This window comes from Chenopodium album, chromosome 25 (assembly GCF_948465745.1).
Source record: "Chenopodium album chromosome 25, dcCheAlbu1.1, whole genome shotgun sequence".
NCBI classification, from domain to species: domain Eukaryota; kingdom Viridiplantae; phylum Streptophyta; class Magnoliopsida; order Caryophyllales; family Amaranthaceae; genus Chenopodium; species Chenopodium album.
Window position 1 is genome coordinate 3,561,713 of NC_137858.1, and position 19,591 is coordinate 3,581,303.

The 19,591-nt window shown below is 33.7% G+C and overlaps 1 protein-coding gene and 1 long non-coding RNA gene across 5 annotated transcripts; both read right to left on the bottom strand.

The window, feature by feature from the left end:
- Positions 1-8,279: 8,279 nt before the first annotated feature.
- On the bottom strand, positions 8,280-8,756 carry LOC145613027 (uncharacterized). The gene has a single exon (XM_081668095.1). The coding sequence runs from the start codon at positions 8,754-8,756 to the stop codon at positions 8,280-8,282; it is 477 nt and encodes a 158-aa protein (XP_081524221.1).
- Positions 8,757-12,590: 3,834 nt separating this feature from the next.
- Positions 12,591-18,654, bottom strand: LOC145615433 (uncharacterized). 4 transcript variants are annotated; one of them, XR_014107274.1, is made up of 6 exons: positions 18,560-18,654; positions 18,376-18,438; positions 18,146-18,281; positions 17,622-17,715; positions 14,410-14,526; positions 12,596-13,053 (listed from the first exon to the last, which is right to left on the bottom strand). It is a non-coding gene; the product is annotated as an uncharacterized LOC145615433 (long non-coding RNA). The 4 variants fall into 4 exon arrangements; XR_014107273.1 differs by having other exon boundaries at positions 12,598-13,053; positions 18,376-18,445; positions 18,560-18,636; XR_014107275.1 differs by lacking the exon at positions 18,560-18,654 and having other exon boundaries at positions 12,591-13,053; positions 17,617-17,715; positions 18,376-18,540.
- Positions 18,655-19,591: the final 937 nt, after the last annotated feature.

Consider the following 19,591-nt stretch of genomic DNA (forward strand, 5'->3'; position numbering starts at 1 on the left):
ACCAACAGAAAGTGTATGCAATTGATGTACAGGGTAAAATTGATGTGTACAATCAAAACAATATCAACCAATCGACGTTTAAAATTTACTTTTTTTTTTTTTTTTTTTTTTTTTTTTTTTGTTACAATTATCTTACAAATCACTTTGTATGTTATAAATAGTGAAATGTGAATGACTGACTTCGTATTTTAAAATCCACCGGTTTAAATAGGTGGTACGTTTTATATTTGAATATTATATACCATAAAAAGATGATTAGATAAACAAGTTAGCGGCTACCGTCATGGGTTTCAATTCTTCAAAGGTCTGTCTTGATCAGGTGATGAGGGCGTTGGAGACGTGAACCACGCAAAGAAATAAAATAGAGTATGCTTAAATTTGTATTCATACACTTGGACCATGTGTTACTTTACATGCTTCTACTAACTTGCTGGATAACTTTGCAAGTTGGGGACGGCCTATTTTGTCCTAAATATATGAGATTCATCTTTAAATTTTTCATTAATCATTATGTAGTTTGAATTTTAAGATCTAAATTTTATATGACATGCAAGTATGCAACTAAATTACATAACTATTCTTTATTGAATTTAATTGGAGACTTGATTCATGTCTTTAGCTTAGCTTATATATAATGAGCTTGTGTCTTTCACATGCATGAATATCTGTTATGAGGTGTTTTTCTTTGTTGGAAATGCAATAAAGAGCGATAATTTTTATCCCAATTTACTCGTATGTTTTTGGCCATGTTTATAAAATGGAATGAAAACTATGGTGAGCTAGATAATCGGAATTGAGGACTTCATTTTCCATTGTTTTCGGAGTATTACAGGGGGGGAGTTAATTCAAAATGAGAATTGCGAATAAAATTAATGAGTACGTAATGTATTGTTATAAATTTTTTTTTTAAAAAGAAAAGGAAAAAGAATTGGTGAAGTATATATAAAAATAATATTGTTAACTATTTTTCCGTATTTCATAATATATTCTGCACTTATTCGCGTCAACAAACACACCTAACAAGAGATTGACTATATACTTCCACGGAGTATGAATTTCAAATTACCAAAAATCCATAATTCATAAAATTTCATTCATTAGACACAACATACATCATATCTCGTTAGATACATGTAGTAGCTTGTCTGAGTTGTCTCACACTCTCACATTAGCATTGTTTAAAATGAAGTAATATACTTCGTAGTTGATAGGAGAAAACGCTCTCTCTAGTAATTTGAGCTTGTTGGAAGTCAGTAGCTTATCATAATCAAGGCTAAAGACATTTTGACACCTCTAAACCTTGCGCATACGACTGTCTATACAATGAGTAGTAATACTAGTTCTCCCCTACTTTTAGTAACAACTAACCACCATAATTAAATAATACATCTATTTCAACATGATAAGTTATAATAAATTTTTAGTCAAAACTTGCAGTTTTGACAATTGATTCGTCAAATTAGTAAGCTACATATATGTAAGAACTAACGTTATGACCATAATCTTATTTTGTTAAGTTAACACCATACCTACAACTTCAATTTCCTTAGGTTATTTCAAGAACTTTCGACATCAAAGAAATAAATATCAAATCTCTCAGCACAATTCTAGAAACACTTGTATAACATTTTAAAGATTTTCCTTAAAAATATTTTTTTTGAAAAAAAAAAACCATCAATAGTGATATCTGATGAACGTTAATCAAGTATTGTTAATGTTGATCGACATATGATTTTGTCATGTCTTTTTTAAAATATTACTAATCTAAGTCTCTCATTAAAGCAGCAAATCATCGGACTAGACTATCCACCCAAAATTTGTCCTTCTTTAGCCATAGCCTCTACTAGTGCTTTGGTGCGGCAACTAGACTACGAGTATTCTAATCATATAATTGTGGTGTGTTTTAGAAACTTTATCTTTCTTGTTTACGCTAAACACAAGTAAAGATTAATGTTTTGAATTGTTCCACACATTAATAACATTACATACTGTAAATTATGATTATGAATTATTATGATGTTATTAAAAACATTAATGACAATTAAGAGAGAAAAACCAGATCTACTATAGCAGTGAGGCCTAGGAACATGTGTCTGTCAAGCTGTCAGGCATCACCCAACAGTTCTGTGACACATGTGCAACTCAATGCATTGTATCTCCTACTGTTGTCGTTTTCGTTTTTTTATTTTTATTTTAATTATGAACAAGGGTCCCACAATGTGACGTGGCGCCAAATCCATGGATCCAATTACTAAACAGTATTGGACTTGTAGACTCCACAGTACACGTGTCAGTTATGAGAGTAAAGACGGTAAACATAAAAATCAGTCATGTGGGGACCACCTCATGAATTGTACGCATGTCTCATTGTCATAACCTAAGATCTTATGTCGGCGTGCCACGTGGTGTTCGATCTGTGAAGTTGTAATCTTGTCAATAGTCTACTCTTTTTATTTTTTAATTTTAATATAATAAGTAGAGTAAAATTGGAGATTTGGATCTAATTAAACAAATAGATCTTTTATTATAAAATGATTAAACTAATGTTAACCAATGAGAGAAGAGAGATTTGGAGCAAGACTTTATGTATTAATAAAAAGTTTAAGGAATCTTAAGAACATGTGTCAGGTATATGTTTGATGGATTAAAAATAATAATAAATCATGTCAATTTCATCTTGGGAAGGCGTCGTCACGTAGCAATTTATCTTTTTGTTATTGTACGATTATAATCGATTATTGGCAGTTGGACGGTTTAGATTAAAAGATCAATTATTCTTAATTAATTCATGTAATATTTCATAATCAATACGACTATTTGATGATTAAAACTTTACAGTATTTCATCATTTGACGGCGCCTTGTTTTGACAATTAGAGCCAAATTACGGAGTATTATATCGTTAGTTTAATCTTAAGCCACGCAATTAACTGTGTGATTCAAATGGGTAATCATGTCATTAGTTAAAAAGAGAAACTATGGCATTGAAGTTTGATTTCAGAGGATTTGAGCTAGCACCATATATGTCCTGGACAAGTATTTAATTTTAATAACAGAGGATATAATAATTAAGATGCGTATCACTTTTGTATGATATACTACGTAAATTATGGACAGCAGGACAGGTATTTGATTCATAAATCTTTCAAAGAATATACAGTATGAGTATTAAAAAACAGAAGACCTTGTTATTCAAGTTAGATAATGAAAAGTACAAATCAATTACTGTTTCGGGTGAAAACAATGGGACCTTGTCGAAGGTCCTGAGAAGTGGTGAAGACTGGGCTCGGTCCAAGTGATGTTGGGTCGAGGATTTCCTGCGCAGCAAACACACGTAAACTAGCCTCGGGGGTGTTGCAAGGCTCCTCCGATGCTAAAGTCAGTACAATGTGTAGAGAAAGAAAGCTATGCAAGAGAATTAATTACTTGAGGCTTTTCGTGAATGAATGTAAAATGGTGGAATTGATGGCTTTTATACCTTTGCACATATTGGAGAAGTGGGCCTAAGTCCAATGGACTTGCCACGTACGTTTGACTGACCTTGACTTTAGCACTATTAGAGAGTTGAACCTTGACCTTGGGCTTTTAATTGGATCATTTATGGACTGGGCCCAATTGGACTAAATTGGACCCACACAATTACAAAAAAGAATAAGTAAAACCTAGACTCATCCCTCAATAATTAGGGTATAGTTGTAGATTAAGTGTCAAATACTTTTTAAAAAAGTACAATTAATAACTTTAATACGAAGTACTTCTATTATTGTACCTTTTTTTTCCACCCGTTAACCAAACAAGCATTTAGTAAGCTTTTGGGATAATATAGAAAATGTACTCATAAAACTTATGATAAATTACCAAAACTTATACCATTATTCATATGTATTAAAATCATATCAAATTTACAGTTACATCACATAAGATTCAAAGTTACCTCAAATTGGCTGAAAGTTATCCTAAAATTATTCAATATACACTCATATTATTGTAAAACCAATACGTGAATAGTAGTAAATGTTTTGAAAATATGTAAATAGTGATAAATGTTTAACTATACCGAGTTAAATAGAGGATACTCTGTATATGTTGATGGAGTTGAGCCAAGTTGAAAGTTACAACACATGGTTTCCTTTTAGATAGGACAATAATTTTCTACGATTGAATCTTCATTCTTACTAACAACGATGGTTTACCTACCTATTCCATTCGTAATAATAACATGAAAATTGTGTATGAAACTTTAATATACACTACTAGTTGAACAAACCCAGATTTGGAGAGAGAAGAAATACAGAGAAGAAGAAAATGGAGAGAAATATTTGTGAGAATTATAATTAATTTTATTAACTGAAGAAAGAATATATATATACAGGGGAGCTAATACAATAAAGGGTATAACAACCCATAACAAACTTCCTAGAAATCCGGGAAGTTACAACTAACTTTGGGCAAAATATCTCTAAGAAGATATTTACTATAATAGCTTAACACCCCCCCCCCCCTCAAGATGGAATTGTCTGATCACAACAAGTCCAATCTTGAACTGGAACCTGAGAAATCAAACCAATCTTGAGACAAAGAAATCTATGTTGATCAGAACTCAACGGTTTTGTCATAATATCAGCAAGTTGGAAAGCTGATTTCACATGAACAGTCTTTATAAAACCATCCTGAACTTTCTCTCTAACAAAATGCACATTCTAACTTCTGATGCTTGCTTATGAGATGTTTAGTTTTCTTATGGAAAACTGGATTATCAGCAAGATGCATTACAGAAATATTATCACAAAATAATGAAATAGGAGTTGAAATATGCACTCTTAAATCATCCAGAAGTCCATCTAGCCAAAGCAGCTCATTTGTGGTGTAACTCATACATCTATACTCAGCTTCAGCAGAACTTTTAGACACCACTTTCTGTTTCTTGGTTTTCCAGGAAATAAAGAGAATTTCCTAAGAAAACACAATATCCTGATAAAGATTTGCCTGAATCTGCACAAGTGCCCCAGTCTGCATCACAATAAGCAGACAAAACCATATCATTCTGAGCAGAATAAAACAACCCAAAATGAAGTGTGCCTTTGAGATATCTCAGAACATGAGTAACTGCAGACAAATGTGTATCTCTTGGCTGATGTAAGAACTGACTAAGCTGTTGCACAGCATAGCTTATATCAGGCCTTGTTAGATTCAGATAAAGAAGCTTGCCAATCAACTTTCTGAATATCTCTGGATCAGGAAGAATAGAATCCTCATAATCACTCAATTTAAGTCCCTTAGGTAAAGGGAAAGAAGCAGGGGAACATGATTCCATATGAGCATCTCTCAACATGTCCAAAATATACTTTCTCTGGTTCAAAAGAATACCAGAATCAGATCTAGTAACCTCAATCCCCAGAAAATATCTAAGTTGCCCCAAATCTTTAATTGTAAAGGCATGATGAAGAGCAGACTTGAGCTGAACAATAACAGCAGGATCATTACCAGTAATCAGCAAATCATCAACATAAGAAACAACTGCTGTAAAAGAGTTACCCTGCTGCTTGACAAACATTGAATAATCTTGTTTTGATTTAACAAAACCAGAATCAATCAAGAAAGTGCTCAATTCTTTGTTCCAACACCTGGAAGCTTGCTTTAAACCATATATTGACCTTTTCAATTTACAAACTTGACCAGGTAAAGCCTTGGTATAGCCTTGAGGTGGTGTCATATATACTTCTTCATCAAGATACCCATGCAAGAAGGCATTATTGACATCAACTTGTTGAATGTCCCAATTGTGAGCAGCAACTAATGCAATAATTGTTCTCACAGTTGAAAACTTTGCAACAGGGCTAAAAGTGTGTTTATAATCTTTATCCTTCACCTGTTTATCTCCCCTAGCTACAATTCTAGCTTTGCATCTCTCAATGGTCCCATCTGGATTGAATTTTGTTTTGAAAACCCACTTAGAACCAATAGCTTTCTTCCCAGGTGGAAGATCAACAACCTCCCAAGTATCAGTATTTTCCATAGCCTCAATTTCCTTTATTCATTGCAACCACCCATTCTTCATGATCTTTGGCTTGATTATAAGTGCTAGGTTCAAAAGCAGTGAGCATATTTGCAAGACCAACTTGCAAGGATTGATCCACACCATATACAGGAGGATCAGAGAAAACATTGAAAGATGTACTAACATCAGTATCAGAAGACAACCTGAGACCAGGAATATTGACCTTAAAATTGTCAAATTTCTTAGGAATTTGTCTAACTCTAGTTGAAACTCTGTGAATAGGTTCCAACTCAGAAGAGGAAGAGGAAGAAGATGGTTCAGAAATAGAATTGACAGGAAAAGGATCATTTTGATGAGAAAATTGACCAGAAGTAGAGTCATTAGAAGCAGGCTGTGAATGAGAATTAGAATCAGACTGTTCATCAAAAATAAAGTTCTCTTGAGTAACAGGATTGACATCCGAAGCAAGATTTACCAAATCAACATCCTGTATTCCTTGAGAAACTGATTTCTCAATAGAGTGACCCTTAAAAGGAAAATCAGTCTCTACAAAATACACATCCCTACTCAGCACAACCTTGTGAGACTGCAAATCATACAGCTTATATCCTTTTTGTCCATAAGGATATCCAAGAAAAACACATTTCCTAGCCCTTGCCTCAAACTTATCAACTGGTTTTATTGCAGCATAATACAGACATCCTAACACCCTCAGATGAGAATAATCAGGTGGCTTCCCAAATAGCACCTCAAAAAGAGATTTCCAGTGCAAAACAGAACTAGGTAACATATTTATCAAGTAAGTAGCTGCCAAAAGACATTCACCCCAGAATTTAAAAGGAAGAGAAGCATGAAACCTTAAAGTTCTTGTAGTCTCTAACAAATGCCTGTGCTTCCTCTCAACCCTACAATTTTGTTGAGGATTACCTGGAATGCTCCTTTGATGAACAATACCATGTTCACTAAAATACTGAGCACAAGCCTCTTGAATAATCTCAGTCCCATTATCACTTCTAAGCATCTTAACAGTCTTTCCAAACTGAGTGTGAACATAAGAAATAAAACCAGTAATCACAGAACACACTTGAGTTTTATCATGAATCAGGTAAGTCCAAGTAACCCTAGTGTGATCATCCAGAACAGTAAAAAAATAAGATGCCCCTGACAAACTTGGCCTCTTGTATTTACCCCATAAATCAATATGGACAAGATCAAAAGGTTGCAGAGCCAAAGAAGAGGAAATAGGAAAAGGAAATTTATGATGCTTCCCAAACACACATGCTTCACATGAAAAATCACTAGGTTTATTGCCTGATAAAGGAACATTTACATGCTTCATATGACTAGCACTAGGATGACCTAACCTAGCATGAACAATATCAATACTAGGCACAATATGTTTTGTAATGAGATTATTTGCAAGTAAGGAATCATTAACATGTTGAGAATTATTTACAGAAGTTGAAAAATCAGAAGGAACAGGACTAAATTTGTAGAGTCCAGAAAATCTTGTCCCAATAGCCTTGACCTGCTTAGACATAAGGTCCTAAAATAAACATGAATCCTTTTCAAAATGTGCAATCAAACCATGATGATAAAGTAAACGACCAACAGATAGCAGGTTATGTTTAAAAACAGGAATATAGAAGACATTTTGGATGAGAAGATCAGCAGTTAAGGCAACAGTACCAGCATATAAAACAAAAGTAATTGTTCCATCAGGCAAACCAACTCTAATTGGATTTTCCAGTTTATGAATTGAAGCAAATAAATCCAAGTTACTAGCCATATGATCACTGGCACCAGTATCAATAATCCATGCATTTTTATCAAAAACATGCACCAAATTATCCACATGAGAAGCAATGGCAATACCTACAAAGTTGATTGCAGAAGAGAGAGGATTATCAGCAGAATTAGAAGCATTGTTCTGCATCATTCGAAGAAAATCATTGTACATATGTGTCACAGCTGCAGGATCAGAAGAAGTTGCAGAAGCATAATCATCAATCTGCATTGGTGCCTTGCCAAGAAGTCCAGCAGTAGTAGAAACATTTCCATCCAACCTTCCATTACCAGAAGACCTCCCTTTCAGATCAGTATACCAGGTAGGAACACCATGCAACTTGAAACAAGAGTCAACAGCATGACCTCGTTTCTTACAATGATTACAGATAAGATCAGACTTCATCCTTCTATAATCTGATTTCTGCTGATAAGCAGGCTTAGGAAAAACCTTAGGCACCATAGCTGCATTAGCAACAGCATTCAAAGCACTCATCTCAAGAATTTGCAGCCAATAGATTCAACTTATTCTGTTGTTCAATTTGCTGAAGAGTATGATAGGCCTTATTGATAGAAGGAAGAGGATCTAACCTCAGCAAATTAGTCTTAACTTGATCAAAACTTCTATTAAGACCAGCTAACAACTGCATTAACTTCCTGCGTTGATCCATTTCAAGTATCTTCTTAAGAATTCCACAACTACATTTACTCAAAGCTCCACAAGAACAATCAGGAAATCCTTCAAGAACATGCAATTGATCCCAAACACTCTTCAATCGACCATAATATTCAGCAATACTATCATTATTCTGTTCCATAGAACTCAAACTTCTATGTAATTCAAACACCTGAGGTGCATTAGACTGACCAAACCTCTCAGAAATCTCTCTCCACAATTCAGCAGAAGAATTAACAAACATGAAACTCTCAGCTAAATTCTTATCAATAGAATTCAAAATCCAGGACATCACCATATAGTCATTACGTATCCATTTCTAATAATCAGAAGAATCAGAAGGAGGAGAAGGAAGAGTACCGTCAATGAATTGAAGCTTGTTTCGAGCAATTAACGCCATGCGAACAGTGCGACTCCAATTGAGAAAATTGGAACCAGTAAGAATATGATTTCCAAGCTACATTCCTGGATGATCGCCATTAGAGAGGTAGTAAGGATCAGCAAAATTCACAGTATTCTGAGTTTGAGGATCAGTAGAAGCCGCCATTAAAGATTCAGAAAATTGAAGAAAATCGAATAGAGAAGAAGAAATCAAGGAATCGAAGAAGAAGAAGAAGAAATCAAGAAGAAGATATCTGCAATTAAGAAGAAAATCCGAGGAAATCAATGGCGGAAAACACCTGGTAGCTCTGATACCATGAACAAACCCAGATTTGGAGAGAGATGAAATACAGAGAAGAAGAAAATGGAGAGAAATATTTGTGAGAATTATAATTAATTTTATTAACTGAAGAAAGAATATATATATACAGGGGAGCTAATACAATAAAGGGTATAACAACCCATAACAAACTTCCTAGAAATCCGGGAAGTTATAACTAACTTTGGGAAAAATATCTCTAAGAAGATATTTACTGTAATAGCTTAACACTAGTTGTGTAGGAGTTGTAATTATTTGAGTCGTTGGATTTATAGTGTTTAAATAGGTAGTGTGCTATGTTTGATAATGTAGAGTTAAATGCTCGTCTATTATTTTAGTAAGGATGAAGTTATTATTCATATAATTCCTTCTATTATTTCCTGCTTCATACTTTCCTCTACAAGTCTAGCTCATTGTTGGCATTGATATTTAGGTCCGATTCTACTCGACTGAATTTTGCTGATTAATTAACCTCTCAATGTCACTTAAGTAGTTAGTATACTACTTCTCACAATACTTATTTCTATTTTTGGTGTGTTACTACATTTACACCTCGCCTCTCTACTAATTATTCGTAGTTATGTACAAACCGCACAAATAAATAAAAAAAATAAAAATAAACTACGAGTACAATGTAAGGAGATAAATTACAATATGTAGTACATACATCCTATAACATTCATTGATAAATTAAATGAATGGTTAAAAATAAAAGTATAGTACTCAGTAGTATATATTATCGCTACTTAGCTTGCTTCCAATAATGAAGGAAAAAGAACTTGTCAAGATTTTATATAGGGATAAATGGAGTAAAGATCGAAGAGCAATTTCAACTCAGAAGTACATGTACATATCAATTGTGACTACTGTGAAACAATTACGAGTGAGAAAAAGGGACCAATAATGTATATAATGTCTGATTTCATATTGTACCTATGAAAAATAAGATAAGCTTAGCTTATCAAGATATGTAGCATAGATCGAGTAAAAACCAGCATGTTGGTACGTAACAAAAGAAGATGAATTTGATGATTGTAACTCATTAACTTTAATGGACACTTGTCAAGTTAAACTCTTTCACGGCATATTACATCGTACTATATCATATCAAATATTTTCAGATTCAGAATATATGGGGTAAAAAAAAACAACAATAAAAACAAAATTGATGGTTGCCTAGTTGTTTTTATTGTACATAATGAAGTTGACCTTACATCAGAAATAAAATTGATGTTTTTTGAAGATAACTGAGAAGTGATAACAAATATACGACGAGTACATGTTTGGATATTATTAGTAGTCATGTTTATTTGATTGCCAAATGTATACATAAATTTTAAAAAATTATTTATTAGTGAATTTCAAGGGAACATGATGATTATGAGTTGTAGTTGTCATATGTAGCTGTTATTAAGGAGCTAGCAGTTTCTTAAGATCATATATATAGTATGTACCTGATGAAATATGCAGAATGGTCACCTGACATACCAAATTGTTCAAACATGTTAACTTACCCCTGTGCTATCAACCAAAAAAATCTTAATAAAAATAAATAGGGGAGTTTAACGACTTGCGAGATCGTATAATGCTCATTAAATTAGCAAATAAAGGACTTGAAGTGAATACGTCGTATGTTTTTTAGGTCATATTCAGATGATAAATCATGCTATCTGGTTTCGAACAATTCAGCAAAACATGACGACAATAAAATGATATGGGATCAAATTACATTGTCCCTACAAAATCTAACCGTTCTGAAGCAAAACAAAGCCACCCAATGTCCCAAATGGACAGTCAGGATCTAGGACCATATATTAGGACTACAACGTAATCGTGCCATACAACAGTTCTTAAGCGCCTGTTGAAGGAAACCTAGTTAAAAAAAATAGTGAAAGTACGGAGTACTGCATTAATTTTTGTACTTTTTCTAGTAAATTCGACTTCCTTGTGCCTTTGTCTCCTCATATCAACAATTACTATTCCATAAATACTGTGAAGTGTGAGCTAGGAGAAAAAGTTATCACTTGTTTTTCAAAACTAGTTGTGGTATCGCACGCGTTGCGCGCGCTACCCCAACTTATCGTAATTTCTTTATTGCAATTAATGATAAAGGTTTGTCAAAAAAAATAATAGTAATAAAGTTGATTTAAATTAAGTATCTTGATTAAATCTAATTTGTATTCACGTATGTGTGTGATACACTACCTTTGTAAAGCAAAAACATCTCTAGTCATAAGCATAATAAACTCCTATTTTTGAAAGGTTAAAAATAGTGTAAAAGCCTTATCCATTCCTCTTTCATTTCAAAGTAATTTGTTTGATGTCTATAAATTATTTTAGATAACATATACAATGGTCTTTCTTCCATTCTTCAAATCTCGTATTTAATATCTAAGGTGTATCAAGGAACTCATATGACCTAAGAAACAACAAAGTAGTTCTTGCATAACCTATGTATGACATTACTTGAGATTTTCAAACCATTTGACCAGGCAAAATTGTAAGTTTGTAACTATAAGAATGCATTGTAGAGTACCTGACCTCCAGTATATCTTCGACAATTGAAATAATAATAAGAAAATTTAGCCAAGACACTCTAAGAATAAATTTTACATATCGTGAAGAACACTGAAACAAAAGGTAAAAAACTTGACAACAAAAGGTATTTGTGTTTAACATTAAGACAAAAGTTAAACAAACATAATGTCCTCGTTATATTATAAAGAGCTCATCTTAGACTATTTAGCTAAATTTGCAACAGATTTGAATCTCACTATCTCAAAGTTCTAAGTTCCAACAAAAGCATTAGTTGCAACAGGATTAAGGGCCTATTCTGATTTACTGAACTGAGCTGAATTGAACTAACTGAATTGAACTGAACTGAATAAAGCTGAAATAAAAAACTGAACTAAACTGATTGGAGTTCAACTGAAATTAAGCTGAAGAGAACAAGCCCTAAGCCTTAGAATTGAAATTAGTAGTTTCTGAAAACAAATTAATGACAAAACATATAAAATAAAAAGTAGTTGTCATAGGTAAACAATTACCTTTTTTTTTTTCAATTTGATAATATAGAGAATCCCAAACTGATAACAAATGTATCCAATTAAAAGATATACTTGCTCTATTTTTTATTAATTGACATGTTCATTTAAACACGTTTGTCAACGCATACTTTTTAATGTAAATATCTTTAGTTACGTATTAGCAAAAACTATGAAATTTTGATATTTGAAAAATAGACATTGAGATGAATCTAACAAGATCCCACATGATTATATATTTATCAAGCACTAAATTACAAAACGGAGTTAAAGCAGTTATGTGAATAGTGTACAAAATCAAAACGTGTCAACTAAATAAAAACGGGGTGGTAATATCATCTAACTTTTCAATGATATCGAAAACATATTTTTCCAACCCAAAAGACCAAAAGTATCTTTTTAACGATTAAGATCAAATTTGCAGTTCATAAATCATTTGATCCACACAAGAACAAGGCACAAGCACTGGAAACAAAACCCATTCCATAATCACATATAATACTACTAAAACCATCTAAGAGCAATCATATAGGTAAGCTGCATATATATATATATATATATATATATATATATATTCCAGGTCAATGTACAGGTTTTGTTGTTGGTTTTTGGTTCAGTCTCCTACATAATTATTAACATCATATAAGACCACTTAAATCCATGATTACATTCCTAATTACATAGTAATTAAGACTTATAGTCAGATTTTCAAAAAAAATACAATGTAACATTAACATGTTGAGCTCTTATATGGCCTTATCGTTCAGCAACACATTTATCTACGGAAGATTTAAGACATGCCTCCAGTTCTTTAACATTTGATTTCATGGCTCTTCTCCATTTTATTTATCCTGCAAAATATTCAAATCAAAAACAGAAAAGAGGACCATGAAAAAGAGGAGAGAGTATACATTAAGGAAAGAAAATCATATACACCAAATCACCAATATTCAAAGAAAGACAACTCACATTGAGAAATCAAAGCATGCATATAAATTAAAATCCGTATGCCTACCTAATACTAATGAACAATTTTAAACAAAGAGTGATAACTTTAAGGCACACAAATGAAAATTGTCCATTTTAAATTTGCAGTTTCAAATTGGAATTTAGAGATATTGTCTAGAGGAAAAGAATTAGAACTAAAAACAGTTGCCCTTTTTATTCTTCCTTCAATAATTGTTTTTTTCCCCCTAAAACCACCTCGTAGTTGAGATGCAAATCACTCCATCTCAAATATCAGTAAATCATTACCAAAGGCTATGCAAGTAATTGAAATTAGCAATCAGGATTATTTGTGCAATTACATTTCCAATGCTAAGATTTATTGTCATATGGAGAAATATAATCTCCCCACTCCCCTCCTGTAGAAATAAAAGGAACCACCACCACTACCTCCCCACTTGCACCTACCCCCTAGAAAGGAAATAATTTGGAGTCTGACAACCATTTAACTCATGGTAACACGACAATATTCTACTCTGGTAGTTATAATGTGTTTTGATTTTCGTTTTCACCCAATTCTCAATACATATCATCTAAGTGCCAACAAAAATTAAGTCAACTGTGACAGCAACTGCAGGCAATTGATCACAATACTCACTATATAAACATATATTGCAAGGTGCCTATCAGATTATCATAAAATTACCACTATTACATTTAGATTGTCATTATTATGACAGTAATGAATACCACTACATATTACGTCCAAATAAATAAAATAATAAATAAATTTTATTAAAAATTAATTGCAAAAGTAAGGAGGGCCAAAGTATAGAAGGAAATGTGAGATAGGGTAAGGGACTATAGATTTTAATCATAAATTACAAATATATTCTCCTACAATCGATAAAAAGAACTCTTTCTTGTGGCCCCTAAATGAACTCTTTCTTGAAGAAGTACATAACATTCTGTCATTCAACATGGAAGAGATTGCTAGGAAATGACGTGATTACAAAATTGATTCCTTGCAGAGAAAATCATCAGCAATCATTTATAAGCTAAGTAAAATTTTGTTTTCTTTATCCTTTTAATGCTAACTTCATGTAAATCAAAGGTGGGAAACACTAATATTAATATTTTCTTTCATGCTCATAAGTCATAACAAGGCTAACAAACTGGAAAATCACATTCATTACAAACTATATTCATTATTGCCTCAGAGTACCTATATCCTCTTGATATCTTAAAGTAGAGTACATTACCTCAACTCAAGGTTGTCCTTAAAGAAGATTTGCAAAAGCAGTCCCTACAACTGCATGACCAGACAAGCTACAACAACCTTCTTTTCCCTGTAATTTGGCAGTTCTCTTCTATATCCCCTGCAACAACAACAACAACAACAACAACAACAACAAACCCTCAAGCTCATTAGGAATTAAGCATACACACATATAGCTTCTCATATGACACATTAAATTGCAGAAAGCAGAATTTTAAATAAACATAAAGGTTATAAAGTATTAGATATTGAGGTCTTGAAAGAACATACAACTTCAAGTCTTCAACAGCATTTTCACTTAAACATAGCAACATAAGATTTACTATCTATCCCCTCAGCAAAGGAAAGTACTCCCTACAACTATTGTCTCTTACCTATATTCCTACTTTGTCATATCCCACATTTCAATTTCCCTACCATTTGCATACAACAATCCTCACTTAATTCAGTGCACCATTAAGTGGTCCTTCATCTAAATAATTACACCATAGCTATTTATTATTTGTGCATTTAGTTGATGGGGAACACTTGTCAAGAAAAGATTTAATAAATTATAACATTTTAAACTGGGACAGGAAGGTGGTTAATAAATGATAACTACTACTAATTATATAAGACCGGCCAATGAATAACAATAATTCCTGAAGTAAGATAATCGATGAATTGTGAACCTGCATTCTAGCAAAGAAAAAGCAGTAATAGCAATACTTCACAAACGACACAAAACAATATATTGCAGACTGAAGATATCATAGGCCATTCTAACAGGGTTTAATACATATCCTTGGGCACCTAGCAAGCATACACAAAAAGAAACACAAGCTAGCAGGAGTGCAGACATACTGCAACTGATCTCTCCACAGAAAAATATGAACAAAAGTAGGTGAATAAAACTGCTTTCTACTGACCATAACATTCCTAAGACGCCAATTCAGCTAAACTTGCAGAAATATGGTACCGAAAGAAGCCTTCAAGATAGACTCTAATAAAATTAAGCCAACAATTCCAGAAAAGCAATAATCAAATCCATTACTCAATACTGCCTTACTCTATCCTTACAGTCCACTGCCAAGATGAAACAAGCGTGAGCTAGTATACTACAAATATGTTGGTAATTAGTACTGAAGCAAGTCTTTAAATTAACTTCATCCAATTCCAGAGAATACCCTCCTGAAATAAAATATTCTTTGGTGTTTCATAGCTTGGACACATATTAACTTATAAATGTGCTTAATTTGCTTATGTTGCTTTCCATTATTTCCAATTTGCTGCATTTATCCATTTTATTTTGGTTTTCCTCCAACTTCCCTGTTATTATGATCCACTGAAACTAAGGGTGAATGCTATTATTGCCTAGGTGAAAGGAATGGTGTCCTTCGAACAAGTGTATTATTCTGATAGCGGGTTCAGAATTATTAGAAAGCTAATATATTCAGTAAGGTCAAGTGATCGGAATGCCTGGGTGGAGGCCGCTTCCGATCAGTAATATTAATATAATTAGTATTACAGCTTAATCTTGACTGAACCCTTCGGGTCACACCCAAGAAAATATATGCGAACTAACTCGACGAATTAATTCGGAAGAAATTAATTCATCGCCTGAGTGTTAAATATTTAGACGTCGGTAATTCGAGCTTAGAGCGTCGAAACCGATCGTCGGAAGTCGAGTCTAAAATGATAAAAGACGAGACGCGCAAAATAATAATAAATCGACCATATTCCCGAAAATACCCCTAGCATCGGTGTGCCCCGAGCATCCGAATGCTAGGGGCAAGACGAGCTAGCACACCGTGCTAGCAGCCCCGGCTAGGCACAGCAGCAGTCGCGCCGTGCCACGCCGCAGCCGCAGCCGCACCAAACCGCAGCAGCCGCACAACAGCAGCTGGTGCGGGCTGGGCTCGGGTCAGGTGCGGGCTGGCTGCGGGCCACGTGCGGGCTGGTGCGGGCCGGGCTCGGGCTTGGATCGTGGCTTGGCTCGGGTCATAGGGCCATGAATAAGGGGAAGCTTGGAATATGGGAGTAAGTGGGAGAGGACATGTGGCACAAGGAGAGTATTGAGTGGGGAGCAAGTATGGTCCCCTACTCTCCATGTGGTCCTCACCAACCCATCTCACATGGTAATGCCACTTGTAGATTTATTATTAGTTTGCAATTTTAATTTAATTTAGCTTTAAATTAATTTGTGGAATTTCATGATCCCACATTGATGGGATAGAAATTCCCACTCATACTTTCCTCTATAAATACCAAGCTTGGGATTTGGAGTAAAGTGCTTGAGTGGGAGTTAAAAAGAGCATTCCATAATTTTTGGGAAAACTTTTAAACTCACATAACACTCGGGTTTGGGTCGGACCTTGCTAACCCCAAGGTAGTAGACCTTAAAGTTGTGTTCGCCAATTTGTGGGTGGATACCGTCGGAGGCGCGGCGCTTGACGTGCTAGTAGCTTTCAAGTAAGAGCCCCGGGTTTTGGGCGAAGCTCGCTTCGAGGGTTAGATTCGTTATCTTTTCTTTGTGAATATTTATTTATGCTTTGTGATTTTAATTATTGCGAGCGGTTCCTCGAGAAGGGGTTGTTTCCGCGGTGAGTCGGACTCACCAAACCCCAACACTAGGTACCCTGCTATCAACAAGCCCGCTGAAGTTTTGCATTGGCTCCAGCATAACGCCATCATAAACAATTTACCTATATAGTCCAATGTCTCCGGTTACACAGCGAACATCCCATCCTAACAGTTACATTCCTCTCTAACAGCCCCGTGCCTTGTTCTTTAATGAATGGATTAACCCCACTTATAAAGTTATAATACAACTCACAGAAGTACACTATCTAAGGACAGCCAACTCAATCAGATCAAATCAATACCAACGCGATGACGATTGCAACAAACAATTTTCTTCTTATAGAAAACTTGTAAACTCATTCACATCCTCAGAAAAGCAACCAACATATATGAACAAAAAAATAGCAATAAAATCTGAACACACTTGATATTAATCCAATAAAAAGAATCATATAATTCAACAGTAAAATACCAAAATCAAATACTCATCTCATCAATCAATAGAAGAAAAATACTGCAAAGATTCATCTATTGCAAGAGATCAAAAGTGTGAAAAAAACAAAAATTTAAAAATCAGCATAAATCAAATTAATTGATTAAAACGAAAACTAAGATATCATAAGAACACCTCACTCAATTTGTCCAAAGTTGCAACAACACTCGTACCCTCCTTGGGTTTACTGAAAATCCTCGCAATCATGATTAATTACTGCGGTTTGATCCCTAACTGCATGAAATTGAGAAAATGGGGTTAGATAAAAAGAAATGAATGATTTGATCAGTTAAGAGAATTTCTCTGACAATATGCATCTTGAATGGTAGCAAATGATATTTAAAAAGAAGGTTTGAGAGGAATTTCAGTCGAGGAAAGATCAGAATCTAACCAAAAAGCACAAATCTGGAAATTTCTCAACTTCAAAGCAACAACAATGAAAACCCCAAATCAATCCAAATCAAATCAAGCAACAAATCAATCCAAATTTAGGGTTCTTAAAATCACCACGATTCACCATCCCCCCATATAAAAATAAAAATAAATAAATAAATAAATAAAATAAAATAAATAAATAAATAAATAAATAAAACAACCAAAATCAATCAAACACCAACCAAAAGCAAAATCAGATCTTAAAAAAAAATAAGAGGAGAGATTTCACCTTGCGATAAGTAGTACCCCTTCTTCAACAATCCAACCAGCTTCTCTAGCTCATTATTTTCACAATGTTTAGGCAATAGCTCATCTGGGTCGGTGAAGATTTTAGGTCTCCACATCTGTAGCTAACTCTCCAGATTCTAAAAATTTAATACATTGACTCAATAAATCAACAATAAACCCTAGATTAATTACTGAAATTCCAAAACAATTGAAAGTAGAAGAAGAGATTACGATCGATGTAAGGAGCGAAGAAGATGAGACCGTCCTACAGAAACTGGCCATCACGCTGATAATCTGCGAGCTTGAAATTGAGCCGATAATTACGTGAAAGAATGGAATCGAAGAACAAAAAGTGAAAAGATTTAATGGCGAAATCATCACCAACAAAAAGAATAGTACTACGGTAGCAACCAACCTCTAACAAGGGCATATATGGAAAGACGTTGTTCATAAGCTACAGTAAAGCGAGTACTGTTCATAAGCAACAGTAAAGATGTTGCTCATATTTATAAAAAGGTTAAGGATATGTTTACCCTGTATTATATATAACTGTATTTTGTAATAATGTCACTAAATGATTCTCCATAAATATTTATAACTATGTAATTATATAAAATGGAAGGATTAGAAATGAAACATCTATAATAAATTGTATTTTTGCCAATTATATCCATTATGTAGGTTAGTTGGTACTAACCGGCCGAAATTGAGAGCGAATTGTGAAAAGGAGTAATTAATGAGGTGCCTTATCTTTTACTCCCTCCGTCCCCTTTTGATAGTCCCTTATGGATAAATTTTAGTCCCAAAATGTTCACCCCATTTGCTTTTTCCAACAATCATTAATATTAATTTTTTACTAAAATTCCTTCCAATTTGCAACAATACTTGTGCAAATTTAAATTTCCCATGTAAATTTTATTTTCCCATGTACTTTTATTACTTTCCCTCTTCACTTTTTTGCATACCCAATGTCAATTTACTTTTTCAATGTACATTTACTATTCTTATTTGTGTTTATTAATTCCCGTGAAAAATGCCCATAAGGGACTATCAAAGGGGACGGAGGGAGTATTTCTTTAGTTGTGTAGTCTTGTGGGTGCATATACACCTCTCCCCTAATTCAGATGTGTTGTAATCTTTTCCATTTGAATAAGACATGTAATACCGAGCATACCTTGTTGGAGTTGTTGGTCATAACAAGGTGGGATACGGGTGATAATTAAGTGTATATTTGTATGACTTCCTTTAATTTCCACTAAGCATTCTTGTTTTGGTGAAAAATGATTTCATATGTGAGTAATAAAAATGCCCAAGTTCTCTTGATTTCCAAAAAAATAAAATAAAAATAAAAATAAAAATAATAATAATAAAATAAAAAAAAAAAAAAAAAATTGTTCAACAACAAATATTACGGAGTAGTAGTTTGCATTGACATTTTCATTGATAT

Bases quoted from the DNA above. Each gene is read 5' to 3' on its own strand.
- LOC145613027 (XM_081668095.1), bottom strand. From the start codon at position 8,756: ATGGTGATGTCCTGGATTTTGAATTCTATTGATAAGAATTTAGCTGAG.